The sequence below is a fragment of the Periophthalmus magnuspinnatus genome, chromosome 20 (genome assembly GCF_009829125.3).
Source record: "Periophthalmus magnuspinnatus isolate fPerMag1 chromosome 20, fPerMag1.2.pri, whole genome shotgun sequence".
NCBI classification, from domain to species: Eukaryota; Metazoa; Chordata; class Actinopteri; order Gobiiformes; family Gobiidae; genus Periophthalmus; species Periophthalmus magnuspinnatus.
The window spans coordinates 7076812-7097596 of NC_047145.1; the positions used below are offsets into that span (position 1 = coordinate 7076812).

General features: G+C 40.4%; 2 protein-coding genes across 2 annotated transcripts in view; both read right to left on the reverse strand.

Moving 5' to 3' along the window:
* arhgef4 (Rho guanine nucleotide exchange factor (GEF) 4) overlaps positions 1–7000 on the reverse strand; it is a 51485-nt gene extending 44485 nt beyond the window's left edge. Inside the window, exons 1-3 of the mRNA XM_055230256.1 lie at positions 5284–7000; positions 3141–3389; positions 1948–2077 (exon numbers count right to left, since the gene is read on the reverse strand). Coding sequence (XP_055086231.1) covers positions 1948–2077; positions 3141–3389; positions 5284–6525 — 1621 coding nt within the window. The 5' untranslated portion in view covers positions 6526–7000. The remainder of the gene's footprint in view (positions 1–1947; positions 2078–3140; positions 3390–5283) is intronic.
* The window catches only part of LOC129457253 (uncharacterized), a 40321-nt gene continuing 26068 nt past the window's right edge, over positions 6533–20785 (reverse strand). The window contains exons 3-4 of the mRNA XM_055230273.1: positions 7347–8514; positions 6533–6630 (exon numbers count right to left, since the gene is read on the reverse strand). Of these exons, the coding sequence (XP_055086248.1) occupies positions 6533–6630; positions 7347–8514 (1266 nt within the window). The remainder of the gene's footprint in view (positions 6631–7346; positions 8515–20785) is intronic.

Below are 20785 nucleotides of genomic sequence, written 5' to 3' on the forward strand. Positions count from 1 at the left end.
ATGCAAAAAAAAAATTTAAAAAAATCCCTGATTTACCAGACTTCTGCTCCAGTCTGTATACAAGTCCATTTTTAGATATGGAAGTATGTAAATGGCGCCCCCTCCTGGACATAGCATGAGGTACAAGTAGGGACATCCTTTTAGTCAGCCTAATATTAAAACTACACAGCTCATGCACCGGCTCATGAGATTCAATATAACTCATCGTAATCAACAGAGCGACTACACTGAAACAGAGGCACTCCAAAATGAAATGTTGTGTCACTGAGTAAATTTGTCTCCCCAATCCTCTATAGAACTGTTTGTCAGTTCAAGGTCATATTTGAAGCAGAGAGCTGAAATAAAATCCCCAATTAATGCATCATAATAACACAGTGGAGTAAACAGGAGTGACGGCTTTGCTTTGGTTTAAAACTGAGGTCAGATATTCTACTAGCAATACAGTAGTACACAGAACTTGTAACAGAAACAGCCAAAAGGAAAAGGCCAACCTCATGTAGAGTCGGGAATCAAACTCACAACCTGTACCCGAGAACAGGGTAAATAATACAACTAGCCTTGGCAATATGACAAAAAAATCACTTATTTCCCTCATATAGACTGATTCTATTTTTTATGTCTTTCAATATTAACTTCCTTAATATAAACAACAGAGTTTTAATCATTACCATTTAAGACATAATGCTTCAAACAACTTGCTTTTACTGACAGAGGATCGGCTGTAGATCTCTCCATAAAAAATAAATAAATAAATGATCTCAATGAAAATTTGATTAATTGCACAGCACTTAATACAACTGCAAAACATAGAAAACATGATTTCATAATACAGTATTTTCAAAAACTGCTTTTAAAGTTCTCAAAAGTCATGATTGATACTCACGAAATAGCAAATGTGCAGTGTACTGTATTCTGGTTGCTGAAAGGCAAATAGAGTTTCTTATTCCCTGCCGGTAGACTCAAGAACACTCTATAACACCTTTTATTCACTGACACAATGTCTTCACTGACAATGGCAATAAAACTCGTTCTTATTCTGCGTTCATTCTAAAGTATTCACTACAGTGCAGTAGATATACTTGTCAGTAGTTACCCAGCAGATCAGGTTGTACACCTCATTTGGTAACTTGTTTCTTTATTGTTTTGTTTTGCACACTTGCCACAAAAATGGGGAATTTGCCAATACATTTTATTTTTTTACTGTTTACTATCAAGCTCTATCTGGGAGTTCAAGAATGATGATAAATTGGGACCATCACCATAGCTATTAACAACTTAAAACAAAATATTATATCTTTTGAGTACGGAAAACGTCCTCAAAATGTTGCTTATAAGAGGAAGCTGAAAACCATGCTTTTTAACTAAAACTATTACAACATGGATATAAAAAAAAAAAAAATAAAATAAAAAAAATGATTGTGCCTCTGACTGTTTTTACCAGTTTGGCCATTTTTAAAAGGTTTAAAATTCTACTTCCTGGTTAGACATCTTGACATCACACTAGGGAATTTCATAGCTGTTACCTAGCAACCACATTGTACGCTGGGTCAAAACTCTAATTTACACAGAAAGTATTAATTTACACAGAAAGTATTAATTCACAAATAGAACTCTAACAAACATCTTTATTGTGCTGAAATAATGTTTAAAGTACTCGCTGGTGTAACTTGTGCCTACCTTTTGGATAGCTAGTGTGATGTCATCAGTATGTTTTAATACTTTTAACATATGCCTATTCTTCTCAAATTACTTCTTGATTGGTGTAAAAAATAATTTATATTTATAACAGGTATTACCCCATCAAATTAGGGACGTGTCATACACACTTTAAACGTGAACTGGACGCATCACCCTGAAAAGCACCTCTGCCTACTGTCTTTAAAACGTCAACACAAAGACACCAACATAATATCACCATGGAGCTAAAATGACTGAAACAGGTCTTACCAGAGCAGGACAGTTGCCTCCTCCAGCCCAGGCAGTCCAAACCTGTGGGAGTGCTCTGGGACCAGCAGTGATCCCGGAGAGAGGTATCCCTAAAGGGCTCCATGTGCTCCAGGGCCGGTCCAGAGGGCGCCTGCGGGAGACAGGGGCAGGGTCAGGGTCATATCTGCTCATGGGTATGTCCTGATCATAGTGACAGAGATGTAACAGAGAGGTCCATGCAAGATCCAGAAAGAGAAGAGGCAAAAAGAAGTTCTAAGAAGACAATCTACAACCTCACAGGTATCCTACTCAGACGTGTGTTTGTAATATTTAAAGTACATCCTCCAGAATAACCAATACTGACTATTGAAAGAGTGCAAGTGACATTCCAGCACACGGACAGAACAAAGTGTCCCTAAAGGCTTGAACTTTAAGAAAAATGTTGGCTAAGCAAGTTTGGGTCTGGTTAGACCTTGAATGGGAGACCAGTGTGAACACCAAGTGTCACAGGACGGCACCGGTGGCTCTGGTGCAAACTGTTGTGTCCCTTGATAAAATACTTCACTCACATTGCCTACTATTAATGTGGGGTGTGCATGAGTGTTGGTTGTGGCTGGAGGGGCCAATGGCACAGACTGGCTGTCTCAGGGCAGCTGTGTAAAGTGTTTTGGCTGTCTTGAAAAGTGCCATACAAATCCAGTGTATTTCATAACAAAAAATATTGTTTTTAGCTATTTCTGAATATAGTTTTGTTAGATATCATTTTTAGTAAGTCTACACAATTGTTACTTAGGCCATTTTGATTGATAACGCACCAATACAAACAAAATTGGTGCATTCACCCATATAAAAACATAATAAAAATAAATAAAAATAACTGTTTTCAATTTGACACAGCAGAGGCATTTGAAACCAGTGTCTTTAAGCAAATAAAGATGACTGGCATTAGTAAATATAAGTATGAGGAGTATCATTTTATAGTGTGATTGTTTGTAGCTAAGATTAGTGACAAGATGGGTAAGTGTGAATCCAGTATTGTTAAAAGAGGAGGAAGAAAGAGAAGTCAGAAAAGAAAACCACTGGTGAGACAAAAGCTGAGCCCAGAAGATATGTGCAAAGTACGACCAGGAGACAGAGTCAGTGAAGCAGGAAGACCCCAAGATGAAGATGATCCCAGAGGAGCAGACGGAGGTAAGGCCCGATCGGATCCTTACTTTGTCCAAATCCTGACACAGCACAGAGCTGAAGTGGCACAGGCTCCCCCTAGTGGCCACAGACAGTTTGTGCTTGGATCTCCTCAGCTCTTGGATCCAGAGGTCATCCACACTCCTCCTCCTCTTCGGATGCTGATGTGGGGTATGTGGGGTGCTCTGTGGGGTGCACTGTGAGGTGCTCCAGGGTGCTCCAGCCGGGCCCTCTGATGTGCTCTGTCTGCTGCCCCTCCCCACGCTCTCACCCCGCCTCTGAGCGGACCACACAGGCAGTTAGCAGTTAGCCATGGTTAGCTTGAGCTTAGTCACAAGCAGGACAGTGACTTCTCTCAAATGTAACTTTACAGTAAATGTGTGAGCACTGACTGTCAAGAAGTACTGATTTCCTACCACTATGATTTGAATGCATTTTAAATTAGTATGTATGAAGTTATTCACCATAGACGTATTGCATTTGAAGTTTCCTTTGTAATTAGGGATGATATATCGGCTATTGGTGATATCACCACATTTTCCCAGACATCAGTATCAGTCTGATATTGAAAATTTTGCCCATATTTGGCAGCAATATTTTTTCTGCACTGCCCCAGTCTCTGTGTCCTCATGTGCCAGTCTCAGTTTGCCTTCAGTGAGTCAGATTTGTCTTTTTGAGCAATGGGTGAAAATATGAATGTTTTTACAAAAGCAGTAAGTTAATTTGTAAACTCCACTATAACTTAACATAAATTTGCTCTGCACTATATATTTTAAAAGCTTAAAATTTGTATCTGCAAATATCGCTTATTGCCTACAACAGCAAGACAAATATCTGTATCGGGTCCAAAAAAAAAAAAAAAAAAAGAAAAAAAAAGAAAAGAAAAGAATAATAATAAAAATTTTAAATTTAAAAACCTATATCAGACTATCCCTATTTGGAATACAAGACCAAATACAATTGCATTATAAAACCTGTTGCAATTACATAAACTATTATTAATACTGCTGGTAATAATAAATACTGCTGCTAATAGATAATAATAATAATAATTCTTAATATTACATTGTATTTTTGGCACTTCTGAAACTTGCTACATTAAAAAGTGTTTACAAGGAACAGTAGCACAATTCTGTTCTTTTAACATGCGCAGTAATAACAACCAGTCACTAGAGGGCGCCACCCACCAACTATATATTCAGAGGCGGCAGCGACAATAAAAAAGGATTGTTTGATTAAGAGTCTACTTTTCAGTTTCACTTTCACTCAAATGTCACAAATAAATCCAGACATTTTGGGTGTACTTGTTTTCTAGGTTGTGTTGTTATTCTGCCCTCTGTGTGTTACAGTTGATTACAAAAAAAACAACAAAAAACAATCACATGGGGTTATTAAAATAATTATCTATGTAATTATCTATGAGCTTACATTTTCCAAGTCTGTCCGTTCATGTTCCATCACATTCAACAAACAGGATACATCTCTCTCTGTCTCAAACACAATATTAGGATTCCAGGTGTATTAAGTATCTGTATCATTTAACAGTAGTAGCAGTAGCAGTAGTAGAATCAGTAGTAGTAGCAATAGTAGTTGTTGCCGTTTCAGAGATGTGTAGTACTCAGTTACATTTACTTGAGTAACTTTTGAGTATTTTTCTAGCAGCATACTTTTACTCCTACTTGAATAATATTTTGGTTACTCTTTCCAGTGTAAGTCTACACTACACATGTTGACAATATGAAATGATTTTAACATTTGTGCTTCTTGCATAACTCCTTCAGATATTTGTGGTATATCTGTTGAAACTTCTAGATTTGAATGTTTCGTTCGTTCAATTATATAAACTTTAAATTATAAAGCAAATGTACATCTTGACAGTTACATTTAAGTTACTCTTACTTCAATAGTATTTTTGCCAAATACTTTTTTACTCTTATTTGAGTAATTTCTTAGCCCACTACTTTTTATTTCTAATGTTATTTTGAGCTAATGTTAGTACAATTTTTGGCTACTCTACCCATCTCTGGTCTGTTTTTGCAGTACATAGTATTTAAAAACCTTGCATTTGTTGTTAACTGTCTTAAACATATCTATCTGATACATTGTTTCATGGTTTTCTTGTAAGTATTAATAAGCACACCTCACAGACCCAGAAAGTCCAAGCCTCCTTACCTCTAACTGCCCTGTGGAGCCAAGGGCATACAGGCTGATATGAGACTGGCTGTCCACATCCAGCGCCGCGAGGTGGGGTCCCACGGGGCTGCTCGAGGGCTTCACACTCTTGGGCCTCTCTGGAGCATCCAACAGTCCATCCACACTGACCGCCTGTCCCAGCCCCCCAGAACAGCCACTTCGCAGGGAGCAGGGTGGGTACCGGAAGGCTCTGCGCTGGGCCGCGGGCCTGGGGCTGTTTGGTTTAGGGCTCATAGGCCGCACGGGACCCTCTGTGGGGGCCTCTGGTGCAGCCGGATGCACTCTGCTCCACAAAGGTAAATGCTGATAGGTAAGAATGGAGTGAGAGGCCGGGCTGCTGGGTGTGGATTGAGGCTGCAGTGACTCATCTAGTGCACTTGTACCGATCTGTGTGCACCTCCGCCTCTGACCCTCCGATAGGCAACCCTGAGGGACCTCTACGGCACACGGAACCCCGCGTTTGGAGATGGGATCGGTGTGGCAGACCCTTTCCAGCCCTGCGCTCGTGGTCTGCTCCCCTGTACTACTGGTGTCCATTGTGGCACCGTTGGGCACAGAGAGGGTCCTTTTGAGCCCCTCTGCCTTCTTCAACCTTCTCCATGGCTGTTTCACCTCCATCCCTTCCCCTTCACCCGAATCACCACCCTTCTCCACATTTTCCTTGTCTCCGCTCCGAGCCTCAAACAGGCTAGAGAGGGAGCGATGGGCTTGAGCAAAACGCATCCGCAGGTTTAGGCTCTCGTTGACCTTTGACCTCTTCCCCGCTTGCCCGTTCAGCACCTGAGACCGCCTAAGCAGAGGAGAACCATGGCTGTTTTCTTGCTGTCGCTGCAAAGATGTATCGATATCTCCGGAATTCTCTTTGACAATTTCTTTACCGTTTTCACTAAAAGCATCATCGCTTGAATTGTCTGAAAGTTGGACCTCATCAGAAGACTCCTCGTTGATGCTTCCTTTTGAGTTCTTGCCTTTTTTGAATGACGGAATCTTGGAGAAAACAGAAAACCGAGATTGGATTTTGCTTTTTTTCTGATGTTTGTCGAGTCGGATGTCTAGATCGTCAGTGCTAGCCGAGAACACGTCACAAACAGTTACAGGTCTGCAGTGTTTTTGACTGTAAGTCCGGAGTAGCGGCTGTGGTTCCTCGGAGAAGCTAGCATGTCGCTCGTGATCTCGGGTCTCTCCTGGCTGCATCGCTAACTCTTTTGCCGCGTTGTCCATCGGGTGCTCAGTTTCCAAAATAGGTTCCAGACTTGTGACGGCAAGCAGGCTTCCTTCGGGATGAGAGAACCGGAGAACTCTCAGCTCTGGATGCTCTGCGGACAACTTGGCGCAATGCCCATTTTGACACTCAGATATCGGACTGAACGCTCTGTCATAAGAGGCTGATGTACATCCTATGGACACTTTGTTACACAGGTTGTTAGATTCCAGTTTCAGAGCTCCTGAGTTGTTGTTTGCGTCCGAGATTGAAGCAGTTAAAGTTTGGGACCTTGTGGATATTAAGCTCGCATAACCATTTATTTGATTATCATTGCTACAATTGGTGTTATATTCTATAATATCACCAGCTAGCTTAGAGTGCTCAGTGCCATCGCATGTTGTTGGGATGTTAGCTTGTTTGGTGTTGGGAATGACATTTGTGCTAATTTCGGGCCAAGCAATCTTCTCTTGTGTTTCATTGGATATAATAGCAGGTTTTAGCAAGTCAGATGGTAAGTCGCAATGTTCACTGCTGTTATGATTGATCTCATTTGGATTAAAACTTGTAGGGAAATCTATAGTGTCTATCTCTTGCTTTGAATTTGTGAGTTCTAACGGTTTAACGTTGTCTTCTAAAGTATTCAGAAAGTTTTCTTCTTGATAGTTGTTTAAGTCTGAAATCAAACTACTCTTGCAAGTTGATTGAGTGCCTAATTCTTCCTCTACTTTTAGGTCTCTTCTCAGATTCTCTAGTTCAGTACAGTTTTCTGAATCTATCACATTTTCATTTTCAGAAGTACATGAAGTACTGATTTGATCACAATTAGTTGGACTGTTACTTTCAACTTCGTGACTGAAATCCTCATATTCTAATTCTTTTTTGTGATTTGTCAAATTGTTAAGAAATTCTACTTGGGGGAAATTATCAAACAACTTCTCTGTGACACTGTTGCTACTGTTGTTCGGACTGTTTGACGCCTCCACCTCATTGTCCATAAGATAATGATTTAAAAAACTGTCAACAATATTATTCTCTGGAAATTTCTCAGACTCAACCTGATCTGAACCGCTACAAGCTAGTCTCCCCTCCCTTTCCTTGCTGAATGAAATGCCCTGCGCAAACGTAATGGAAGAGGCTATCTCATTGACGGTCCCTGGTCGCTTGTTCCTCTCGGTTACACCCTCGCCATCTGACACCACGGCCCCGTCCCGCGATGGCTTTGTTCCATGGGGACAGACCTGCGGGGGGCTCTCTGACACCTGTTCACTGGGGCTTCCCTCGCTCTGAACTGGGAAGCGGTAAACATCCACTGTACACGCCGACGCGCCAATGCCGAGATCGGGTTTCTTTGCTGGAGTTGTGTCATTTGCCTTAGAGACACTTGCAACAATGTTCTTAGAATCAGTGCATTCTAGGGCAGCATCCTTTATGTAGTTCGTATAGCTTGGATTTGAAGGTGCTAAGCTATCTTTTTGCACCTTGCAGTTGGTTTTGATTCCATTGGACTGTGTCTCATCCTGGAAGAATTCGACGTCTATAGAGAATGCATCGGGAGAGTGGACCTGAGAAGCAGAGTTCGTTTTAGGATCAGTTTTGTCAATGAATTCCAAAGTTGGTGAATGTAAGCTGTTTCTTGTCTCTTGGGGGTGAACTATGCATGGTTCTATCTCCACAGAGCACAGATCAGCAGCTCTCAAAGACAGCTCGGGGTCCACATCTGGGGTACGCCTCCTCTTGACGCTGCTGTGCTCCGTCTCACTGGCCTCTCGGAGTTGGAGGTAGTCTTTAGCCGTGACAGACTCCCTCTTGCGGGGTTTGCTGTAAGAGGGGCTGTAGCTGAGGTAAGGCCGGGCCCCAGCAGCAGAGCAGGGGTCTGTGGTGGTCAGGCTGGCTCCTTCCTCAGAGCCCTTCCTCCGGCCTCGCTCGACACAGTCAGCCCCAAAGACCCCGGCTTCCACGGACAGGCTGGGACACAGGTGAACAGAGCCCTCCAGGGACTGCCGCGCCTGAGGACACACAGAGGGGGTTAGAAATGTTCACACTGTTATGGAGTTTGTGTAATGATTAACGTGTTGAATAGTGTTGAGGGCTGGATGATATGATTGATCGCAATTTTCTATTTAATTTTACTGTCTTTTAATAACTGACATTTAACACTAAAAATAGCGAAATTTAGTGAACTCCACTCCAAACTACATGCTTTTACTGATGGAGGATTGGCTATAGACCTCTCGATCAAAAAGACCCAAGATGATCATTAACAATGAGAAGCTACTTAATCTTGATCACATTTTTTGAGTAGCCCACCCATATACCTCATTGTCCCAACACAACACAGAATACAGTTTGTTAGCTTAAAGATGTAGTGTAAAAGTAAAAGTAAAAGTGCTTATGTATGAACAGCGCTAACATAACAATGCTATGTTATAGCAGCCTATGTAGTATGGTATACCCATATAATTATGCTACTGTGAAGTGTATTTAACCCAGCTGAGTTCCTTGTGCTCCAAAGAGCTTGTTGGACATGTCTGATGACTCTCAAGCCCATCACATGTTCACATTGATAATACAACTTGTTCTATACTGCACTAAGGTAATGCTACTTTGACTGCACTTATATATTTCTTAACTCACAGCTAAATGTTACTTATATAGCAACACCATTTAACACTATATTCTTTTCTTATGATGTCTTGATTTTAAAAGTTATTTCATTTTAACGTGACAATACATTGACTCTTCCATCTTATTTTCAGACTGGAATCACTGGCTGCATCATTATACAGTGTAACATATACCTCCATAAACTTCAATTTGTCACTATCCTAATTCACTAAAAAACAAACACTTTAAACAGCATAGCTTTGTGATGGTAACCCATATTACATAATCTGTTTTTCTCCTCTAAGTAGGAGTAGCAGTCACTTCACCATAGTGGATGGTAACCTTGATTTTATTGTTTTGTCATTTGAAATATTGATATACTGATACTGATAGTTGTATGTATGACAAAGCTTCTTTATCAATCTGGAGTGTTTTACACAGTCAGGAAGGTTGTGTTCCTCACATCGTAAGTTGATCAGAATTTGATCAAAAGGATATGTCTGTATATCCAGACATATACTTTCATATACATCTGTATATGAAAGTATTCATACATTGGTATTACTAAGATGTGCACACATGTGCACACAATGGTGACATTACTCACTCGAAGGTGCGTCCATGTTGTGGCCGCGGGAAGCAGCAAACTGTAGAGCTGAGCTGACACCCAGCTCAGCACAGCCCCCATGGTGACTCAGGCTCACAGGCATACCCCCAGACGCTGCTCCATCCTGGGCTAGACTTCTCTACCTCTCTGTGCTCTCCTCCTCTTCCTCACCTCCTCACTACTCCTGTCCATCTCTCCTTAAAAGCATTTATAGCGGACATAACACGAGTGACAACAAACTCTGTTAGCTAGTCAGCAGAGCATGTTAGCATCCCCAGGTTTAATCCCGGTTTAAAACAGCATGCACTGATCTCTGCTAGGACCAGCACAGACTAAAGAAGAACGCTATAAATAACTCAGGCTGTCAGTGGCCAGCATGGGGCTATGACAGTTCACCTGCAGTATTATGGGCCACACCTTGGCCGGGTCACTGGTCACAAAGGGTTAGCTGGTTCTCCTTTTGGTCAAATGATGTAAACTGTTTAATACATTTATTTTCCTTGAATGTTCCACAGTATGGCATTAAAGGCACTCTACCAAATTTTTACTGTTTTAAAACATGAAAAACAGACAAACTACTTCATTTTAAACATTTTGTGGTGGTCCAAAGTAATTCCTCAGTTACCTTATGGATTCCAGGCAACCCAATTATTCACAGCAATGAGTTTAAGCTCTTTTCACAACTTTAAGAGATTCACAAACAATAACATTTTATAATTACATGCAGTGTTGAAATCAAGAGCAGCTTATACAATATATCTGCAGTGGGGCATTTTTGCTCAAACACATTTGACCTGTAATGTGGCCTGATGGCTTCATGGAGTTTCATGTCATACTGTGGAAAATTCCAGGAAAAGCAATGGCATTCCCATGGAGACAAGCAGGTGGCAGACCATCTACTAGAATGTTACTTAGTGGACCTTTAATGCTTTCTTGAATATGTAATCCTTTTATATGTCTAAGGCACAATTACAGTTTAGGCTAAGAGTTTAAGATTTAAACTGGCAGTCATCTGGTTGGAAGGAAATACTGCTCCACTGTTGCTTTTAAATATCTGTTGATGAACATGGAAGGGCTCCTTTCCATAACATTTGATCAACTGAAATGCTTATATTAATTTTAAGGCAGTACCATGAAGTCAAAAGTGTTTTTGCATTTGCATTAAACTCTTCTACCTCTAATGGTCCTATGGTCCATGAATGTGGGGTACGATTGCAGGCCTGGCTCAAGAGCACTTCAGCAGAGTAAATAGGAAGAATGGTGTGGGCATTAGTCCAAGAGTGTCCCTTTGACAAGCTGCTGCCTGGAACTGTGATTGGAGCAAACATGTCCAGATCTCCAGATGAAGAGGACTCTCTTCTCTGTCTATGGAGGCTCTAGAGTCAGGCTTTGTTACAAACATGTTAGCAACCAGAGCTGCTACTCGAACACATTAGCAAAGACAAAGCACAGGCAGAGAACCAACTCAAGTGATATTCTGCTTACAAAACGTCTGGTAAAGTATGCATTATTCAGGCTTTTAAAGGTGGATGGTCTGCCACCTACTTGTCTCCATGGAGATGTTATTGCTTTGCCTGGAATGTTTCACAGTATGTAATTAAATTTACAGATCTCCATGTAAACAAGCAGGTGACACTATCATGTCAAGTTATGGGTCAGATCTGTGGAGAGGCAAGCATGCTAACAATAACAATGCATGTTTTTCTTGTTTTCTTCAATAAAATATCAGTAACTGCAAGACAGGGAAGGATACTGTGGCCATGGTACACAAAATGTCACTGTAGTGAGTTGGAGGGCATAGGGTGCACCAGTTTAAATACGGCTAAATCCATAACTGTCAGGTAATCACAACATATGCTTTTAAACTAAGGTAATTTGAGTGCTATAATGATCCAATAGACTTTAAACCACAGAGGAGCTACATCTGTAGGAGGGCACCACCTTATGACATCAGGAGGTGGGGCACCACTTCTATGAGCTGCTATCCAATCGGAGAGCAGCTTCGGGTGTGGAGACGGGGCTTGTCTTTAATTTCCAGGTCCATTCATAGTTTTTTTTTGTTTGTTTTTGTCTTCTGCTCATTATCGGTGTGTTAAATCAGCTTAAAGGATCACCCTCAGACACATCAGAGCCACAGGAAGTACAAGCCGTCTCTCAGCCAATCACACACAAGCTCTGCCTCAGCCAATCACACAGATGCTCTGTGTCATTAAAGGTGTGTACTGGGGTTTCAGGCAAATGATTCCTTTGTTTTAATGAGGACCTTACTCCATTCCAAAGACATAACATTTTGGTTTAAATTTCTTAATTGCTATGGTGAAACCCATCAAATCCTTTGTCACTTGACATATTTGAGTAACTAGTAGCATTAACACTATAGCTCCACCTTCTGGTCTTATGAAGTGGTGCTGTACAGCATGATATGATTAAAAAAAAAAAAAAAAAAAGTTTTTTCTTCGTATTTTATCATCATAATTTTCAATTAAATTTTATTTTGTCCAATTCAAAATACATTTAAAAAATGGCTCAATATAAACAGTATATACATTGTTGCTGTGTAACTGTATAAGTGTACTGTAAGCTTGACAAAAGTTTCAAAAATCAGATACTAAAACGTTTTGAAAAAAATCACACTCACAGGACAGAAATGTACCTTTCCTGAAAAGCTTTTGAATGATCTTGAGCTGCATCAGACTAAGTATAAGACCATATAGACTAGTATACACTCATGGACCACTATGGAACCTACTGGACGACTGAGGGATTACACAGATATAAGACCACATGGTAATATAGAAGAAAGTACTACAATTTAATGTTGAATATATATATATTTTTAAATTATCATCGTGGTATCAAAATCGGCATTGAGTATCAAGTCTATTCCTTAGTATCAAAATCGAATTTGAAGTTTCAGTACTGTGACAATACTATTTTTTTGGTTGTAGACCTCTCAAATAAAATAACAGAATCTCAATTAAAATTTGAGTAATTGGACAGCCCTGTTCTGAAATACTACTGATCAATTACTTAAAGGTCCTATATTACACAAAATGTATTTTTGTGAGATTTTAGCCATGTTAGAATGTTGTTACATCATCAAAAACAAACCTGGAGCTGTGTTTTGTTTCATTAACACATGTTTGAGTAACCCTTTACTATTAATCTCTATATATCAACAAAGCTCAAAATGCTCTGTTCCACTGTGTGATGTCATGAAGTTGTTGTTTTTAAGTTAATAGCTACTTTTTACCTTCAGTTCAGAGATTAGCAATTCCAGGGCTGAAATTATCCAAATTATTCTAGTGAAGATGTATGAAGTGTAAAAAAAACAATGGAGCACTTCCTGTATTACCACATGACATCACAAAGTGGAACAGAATGTTTTCAGTCTGAGAGAAGTGAGCCTAAATGTCCAGGGTTTATGTGTTAAAGATGTGTGAATGAAGCAAAACACAACTCCATGTGATGGAGGAAACAACACAACAGATCAGAAAATAGCAGAATATGGCCCTTTAAACATAATAAAGAAATCACTGGTTCCTTTACCGGTCCCTGTGGTTACATCTTTCACTGAAGATTAAGAACCTACAAAAAACAATCTGTTGTAGATTGAAACTGTTTTTGTGATCCATAGGACAAGCATAGGCAGAGAATGTGACAGGCAAATTTATGTGTGTGCAGATATAATTATGATGGAAACATTATGAAACTTCACCATCAACATGTAAAGGCAGATGACAAGCCACTGTTTTGAACCACATTGTTTTATATAACCATAAAAAGCAAAGGTTTGGTTTACTATATTACTAAATTTCATTCACACAGGATTCAAACATTGTATTGTCAGGTGGGTATAGTAGCCAAAAAATGAACTCAAGTAAAAATAAAGGTACAAAGTAGTGATCCAAGAAATTACTCAAGTAACAATAAAAAAGTGATTTCAATGTAATTTAAAAAAGTAATTTCAATGCTAAAAATCTCAACACCAATTCCAGTATAATGATGATAATTAAAAATATTTTAAAATACAACAGAATGGGATTTTCAACATTAAATCATAGTACTTTCTTTTATATTACCATGTGGTCTTATATCTGTGTAATCCCTCAGTCGTACAGGTAGGTTCCAGTGGTCCATGGGTGTCTAGTCTGTGTGGTCTTATAATTGTTCAGCTCAAGATCATTCTACAGGTCTTCAAGAAAAGTTCATTTCTGCCCTGTGAATGTGACTTTTTTAGTATTAATACTTGCTCAAATGAGTATCTAGTTTTAGTACTAGTATCAGTTTTAGTATTGACTAGTATCTGATTTTCAATACTTTTGATATCCCTAGTTAGAGTTACTAAAACTACTATTTTAAAGTATGACATCCTGCCAGGATGCCATATTTGATTTATAATTTGAAATTCATGTAACTGGAAGGACAGCAACAACAAATAATGTAAAATCTGGTATTTTCAAAGGAGAGACAGAAAAATTAGAAACATAAAATATCTGAAGGAGGGGTGCAAGAAACATAATACTATTAACATAAATCTTTGTTACATGTAGACACAGTGGGGAGTGTAAGCCATCCTAAAAGTACCTCAAAATATATTGCAATATCTGTGAACAAATGGACTAAAAGTGGAACTGTATACTTCTGATGTGTAAACTGTATGGGGTATATAAACCCTTGAGATTCACAATAGAGAGGAGTCAGTATTGTGGAGCTGCCTGTTCTTCATACTGAGTCTCAGCCCACACTCAGCTCGGGGAGAATGCACCCGTGGGTGCTGTGCAGAGCCACTCTCACAGGTCAGAGCCCGGGGGACAGGGGCCTATTGTGCCACAATCAGAGCAGCCGAGTAGATACTGTAGAAATGTAAACCACAACACGCCCTCAAATGTACTGCAGGACTATAGGTCCATACTGGTCAGTACGTTTATCTATTCATAGGTTGATAATCTCCATACTAGTACACCACTGGTTCACATCTGTCAGAACTGCTACGCCACTGGTCCCAAACTGAAAGAGCTGTTGTGCCATTGGTCCATGACAGTCAGTGCTATTACATGATTGATTTGTTTTGTCATCTTTATGCCATCGCACCATATCTGTCAACACCATTATACCATTTGTCAACAACTGTCCCTGCTGTTACGCCATTGGTCCACAACTGTCAGTGCAGTTACACCATTGGTCCACAACTGTCAGTGCTGTTACGTCATTGGTCCACAACCGTCAGTGCTGTTACATCGTTGGTCCATAACTCTAAGAGCCGTTACACAATTGGTCCACAACTGTCAGAACTATTACACTATTGGCTCACAACTGTCAATACTGTCATGCAAGTGATGTCAAGAAGTAACGCAGCTATAGTGGGACTAATGAATGAATTTAGAGACACCCACATTTGAATGATTAAATACTGTGGGATGTGAGTGACCCTAACCACATCCAAGCATTCATTAATCAGTATCTGTGAATAATTTCTGAACCTACCTCTGGTGCAGTGGTCAGCGCTGATGCAGATCGCTGTGTCTGAGCTGTGTTTTCTCCTCACTGCCCCTCAGACCCTTCCCTCCCCCTGCAGGACCCCCAGACCCCGGGCCCCTCCCTGCCTCCCTGCCTGCCTGTCTGCCCCACTCTCTGCTCCTGCGACAGGGTGAACATGATCTGAGCTCCGGCCTGTCCCGTGGGTCTAACCTGATCCCTCTGTGAGTACGCCGGAGGGCTGGGAGATAGTGGAGCCAGTTTGGATGCTCACACCACTGCACTGGGCACAAAGGCATTCCACACAAAAGACAAGATACAAGTCCTTTGAGTTTAACAAGACAATCATCAAGCGTCAGCATCTGTAAACGTGCACTCCTCCTCTTTATATTGGTATTTGATGTTTAATAGCTTCAATACATTATCTATATGCTTATTAACAATTGTAACATAAAGGCTAATTCACTTTTCTATGCTTTAAAGGTCCTATATTATGTCAAATTTACTCTTGTGAGCTACATCTCCAAAGCTTAAATGCTCTGTTCCACCTTGTGATGTCATGAAGCGGTAGTTTTCAAGTTAATAGCTCCTTTTACATTTTGTTCATGAGAGATTGGCAATTCCAGGGCTGAAAACATCCAAATGATTCAAGTGAAGGTGTATGGAGTTTCAAAACAATTTCTGTACTATTAAGTAACATCACAAGGTGGAACGGAGTGTTTTCTGTTTGAGAGAACTCTTTTGATGAGGAAACATTATAACATAGATCAGAAAACAGAGTGACACATGCCCTTTAAAAATGCATAGATTGTACGTCCGTTGGTTATATTGCAAATGTAAAGTATACTGAAGAACCCTCAAACAGAATGACTAAACATTTGTGAAGAAAAAAATACATCACAACATTGCACTTTATTGTTGGATTGCCACATATATATTGTTGAAGAATATGGCATGCTGGGTAATGTAGTGCAGAGTGTGTACTACAGCAGTAGATGGAGCGGAAGCCAGTGCAGACTCAGTGGTCTACAGTTACACAGTGTACGACCACTGCTGTTTTATTGATGAGTTGAGAATGCCCCACTCCCTCCAAAGGTCAGAGAAGACAGGGAAAGTGTGCTCCGTGCCACCAACATGTACAATATTACTACAATCTGTCTATTGAGCCAAATAATCCAAAAACCCAAATAGTGTAGTTACAGGAACTGAATGTAAGATTTTTATTTAAAATTTCACAAATATGATCTAAAACCATAACAACTGATTTATTCTTATTTCCAAAAACACTGGACATGTTACAATGTGGTGTTTTGACTCTCAAGATAGTTATTCAATCAGAAAGTAGAATACGCCTCACATGAATCTCTCATTTGGGTTGCCATTTCGATGCTAAAATCCAAAATTATTTGTCCTCTATCTACAGGTTAAGGCACTGGCAACCCAGGTTCGTTGTGATTGTAGTAGATCTTCACAAATCTAAGAGCACAGGCTACATACAGTTCCTTTAAAATGTAGTTTAGTTGTAGAAGCCGTTGTTGGGTCTATGGTTTATGACAGAAATGGCAGATAGATCACAAAACTGAACATACATGGAACAGGAATATAGGTCACAATTATGTTATCATGTTATAATATCAAATATTGCTGAAACTACACTTTAAATGGTTTGATTCTTGCTGTCTGTAGTATTGAGGATAGGAGTCCAAAACCATTCAGTAACAGTACAATACCTGCATGGTTAAAAAGAGCTATGGGTGCTATGTTCCCTACACAAAACCATTTTTACAGCAGCCATAGCAGCACTCTTGGCTCCTCTGTTGTCCCAGTGTGGGGGGTGTGTGTGGGGTGGGGGGGGGTGGGGGGGGGGGTGACCTGGTGACCTCTGGGGTCAGGGATGTGCTGACCTGTTTCCCACCGTGCGCAGCAGAGGCATGGCACTGAAGGGCCAGAAGGGGGCAGCACATATGTGGACTGTGGTTCTGTAACTTTAATGGCCCACATGTTGATTATTAAAAGATTGGACATAATGAAGCTGGTGGTCATGTTGTGCTTTTTTGTGTGGCATTGACTTGGTGTTTATGTTTAATAAAACAATCCATTATTAATTAATAAAACACAGTTATAACTGAAATCACAACAATGTTTTGCACAGTGTGGGCCATCGGTGCACTTAAAGTTAAACAACAAACACATGAAATGAAAATAATACATCTGTTGGTAGAGTGGTCAGATCACACCTCCAACCCACAGGTGGTGTGATTCCAGCTCCCACAGATGAATACTGCCACTGTGTTCTTGGGCAAGACACTTAACCCATCTTGGCCCCATGCAGTGTCTGTGTACACTGGTGTTTGAATGTTTGTGTGAATGAGTGAGTGGTTCCTTGACATAAATTACTGTATGAATGTGTCCATTTTTTTCCATATAGCACTAAAATGTCTGTTAAAAGTGTAGCATGTAACTTTCTAGAGGTGGCACGTCACCTGCATGAATCTAAATTTAAAGCCATATGTTGGAACACTGTGGATTATTATAGCTAAAGGAACAATGCTTCCCCCTTTGGCCCTCCCCCAGACCAAATAAGAGTCACGATTGTGGAGATGCAAGCTGGCTCACAGAAAGAGCCCATGAAATGAAAGTTTTTCAGAGCAAGAAACACAACCAAAATGAAAAAAAAAAAACATGCTTGGCTTATAGAAACTGTAAATATGCGTTTTTGTATTGGCTCTGAATTATAATTCCTATAAAGTCCCTGTACTCCTTGTTGTATAACTACATAAGTGTACATGAGTGGGGGTCCCAAAGTCACAGACAGTGCACCTGATTATTCATGTGTGTGCTAAACAAGTACAGGGGGAGTGAGGGGTGGAGGGGGGGTGGTCCACTCATCACAAAGGCATCACTTAGCCAGCCTGTGTCCCTGCTGCGGACTGTGTCATGGTAACAGTGGACAATGGAACAGCAGTTAAAAAGACTGGGATGGACTGGGAATACTAATGTGGGAGTGTGGGAACCAAGCGGATATAACTCCACACCACACTGCCAGGGTCTGTATTGCATGGTCTACCACACTGTCAGGGTCTAATATGTAGGATCTACTACACTGTCAGTGTCTAATCTGCAGGCTTTGCTATAGTGGCAGGGTCTAATCAGCAGGGTACACATACTTAGGGTCTAATCTGTAGGGTTTACACACTATAAGAGTCTACAACACTGTCAGGGTCTGCCACATTGTCAGGGTTTACTACACCGTCAGGGTCGAAAATGCAGGGTCTACTACACTGTCGGGGTCTAACTGATACTTTGCTGCTGATATTATCAATATTCCCTAGAAGAGTGATGCTAATGAAGGCACTGTCTGAGGCTTTGTTACTCAATTTAGACTTTAATCTGAGCTTTGTTTTAACACAATCTAACCAGAAATAACTGGAAGTACAACAGGTGAGCTGACTGGTGCTGTTAAAAAAGTTCCTCTCAAATAACATTAGTCACAAGTTAGCTAGCATTCGCTAACACTTTTTCAGTTATTCACTCTCACCTTTTTGTTGAAAATCAAACTCCTAAACAGGATTATGAACTCCCGTATTGATCACAGGCTCCTGAAAATGTGCTGTTTAAATCCATTTTGTATTTTTTCTTGAGTTTTCTGATAATCCTAAAACTTTTTAACTGTGTTTGCTAATGTGTGCACTGTGTCAACATTGTAACTGATGAACATTCCACCATAGAGATAGATGTAAAACACCCCCAGTGTGATGTCACTGCAAAGTATCAATGCACTGTCCGGGTCTAATATGCAGAGTCTACTAAAGGGTCAGGGTATAATATACACTGTCAGGTCAAGTCTGCATTTCAAATGTGTGCTCATGGAGGCTTCCATGTTTGTTTGGACATTAAGGGACCATGCAATTCTCTGGTTATAATACAAGTTTCTTCCTCTTTATAGAATAGAAAAGCCTGTAGTATTGGTTGGCCAGACAAAGGGCAACAACCTAAAATGTTACCAGTGTTTGTAATTTTGGGATGGAGTCACACAATTAACCAAGCAGCTAGAACCATAAACATTCAATATTAATTATCAAAACAATTAAGTGCTAAGTAGAATGTCTGTAATCAACGCTCAGTTATTGGTCAGAGGTAAAAAGTTCTAAAGTCAGAAGTATTTGACCAGACCTGGCATGGTCATGGTTGCCAGTTTTTCCAATAGTAAAAGTAAAAGCTGGAAAAAGCTCAAAACAACCCCAATCCCACAAAACTCCTTTAAAACATTAATCAACTGTTAACTGTATTTCAGCCTTTACAGGATATACTATTATATAAAAAAGGCTAAAATCACCTCTTTTATAATGTGAAAATGTTGCTCAGGAACAAGCCAAAAAAAAGCAAGTCCAAAGTTGCTATAAAGAAGCGAACATGGCAAGTCTGGCCAGGGGCCCTCAGACCCCCAGGAGCCAAACACCGACACAAGGACAGAGGCTCCTCCCCCTCCTCCGCACTGTACAGGGCCCAGGTCACACACTGTCTGAGGGAGTAGATGAATGGTTACACTGTCAGCTCAGCGAGATAACTGCTCCAAGGTCACTGCACTGACCGATTGCCTTAAATCCACTAGAGCAGGAAGAGAAATGCATGGTAAAGTCTTTATAGGATTCACAGGACCTGACATTTGGGTTAATGAACCAGCATTTTTTTCAACATTTTTAAGCCAGATGCCCTTAGTGTTACATACCATTTTGTTAATTCCTCATCTTGCCTGATCTTGAAAATAAGCAGGTTTGGGCCTGGTTAGCACTTACATAGGAGATTGCTTGGAATACCATGTGCCAAGACACTTCACCCACACTGCCTAGTGTCAATGTTTCCATCAGTCTGCCCTAGGGCAGCAGTGGCTACAATAACAGCGTAACCCCATCTAGGTTGGAGTTAATGAAAAATTCACAAAATTGTAAAACTACTTTAAGCATGTGTACTATAGTGTTTCAGCGTCCAGAGTAAGAATGGGAGTATCAGTATTGAAGTATTGATATATCAATACTGACTCAGTAAAATGTAGATATTTATATTGTTATATAAATATTGATAGAAATTAGCAGATGTAAATTTTAGACATAGGGCCATTTCTTGTGTAAGAAATTAGGTGTTTTGTGTTAAAACACCTCCAGCAGCATTTTGACTGTCCCATCTGACCCATCTGTGCCAGGTGTCCTATTAAACCTTTTTGAAGCCATTTATTATACATATATTTATTGAAATGCCTTCACCCGTAAGGCTGGAGCAGTATCAGTGTCAAAAATGTACCCTCAAAAGTATCATATCAATACCAAATTAAAGCCGCAAGCGGCGATGATGGCCCTCGCCCCCCATGCGACCGCCCCCCCCATGCAACCGCCCGGGGCTGGCCACTGCCCCCACGCACCATTTTCCCCACCCGGCCACCCCACGGCCGCAATCCGCCCCCCTTCACACAGTTTCTATATAAATATCTGTGACCAACACATTATAATGGAGGTCCACGGCGTTGAACCGGCAACCTCGTGCACAATACAGGTATGGTGTAATGGACTTTTTTGCCCCCTTTGAGGTTCACA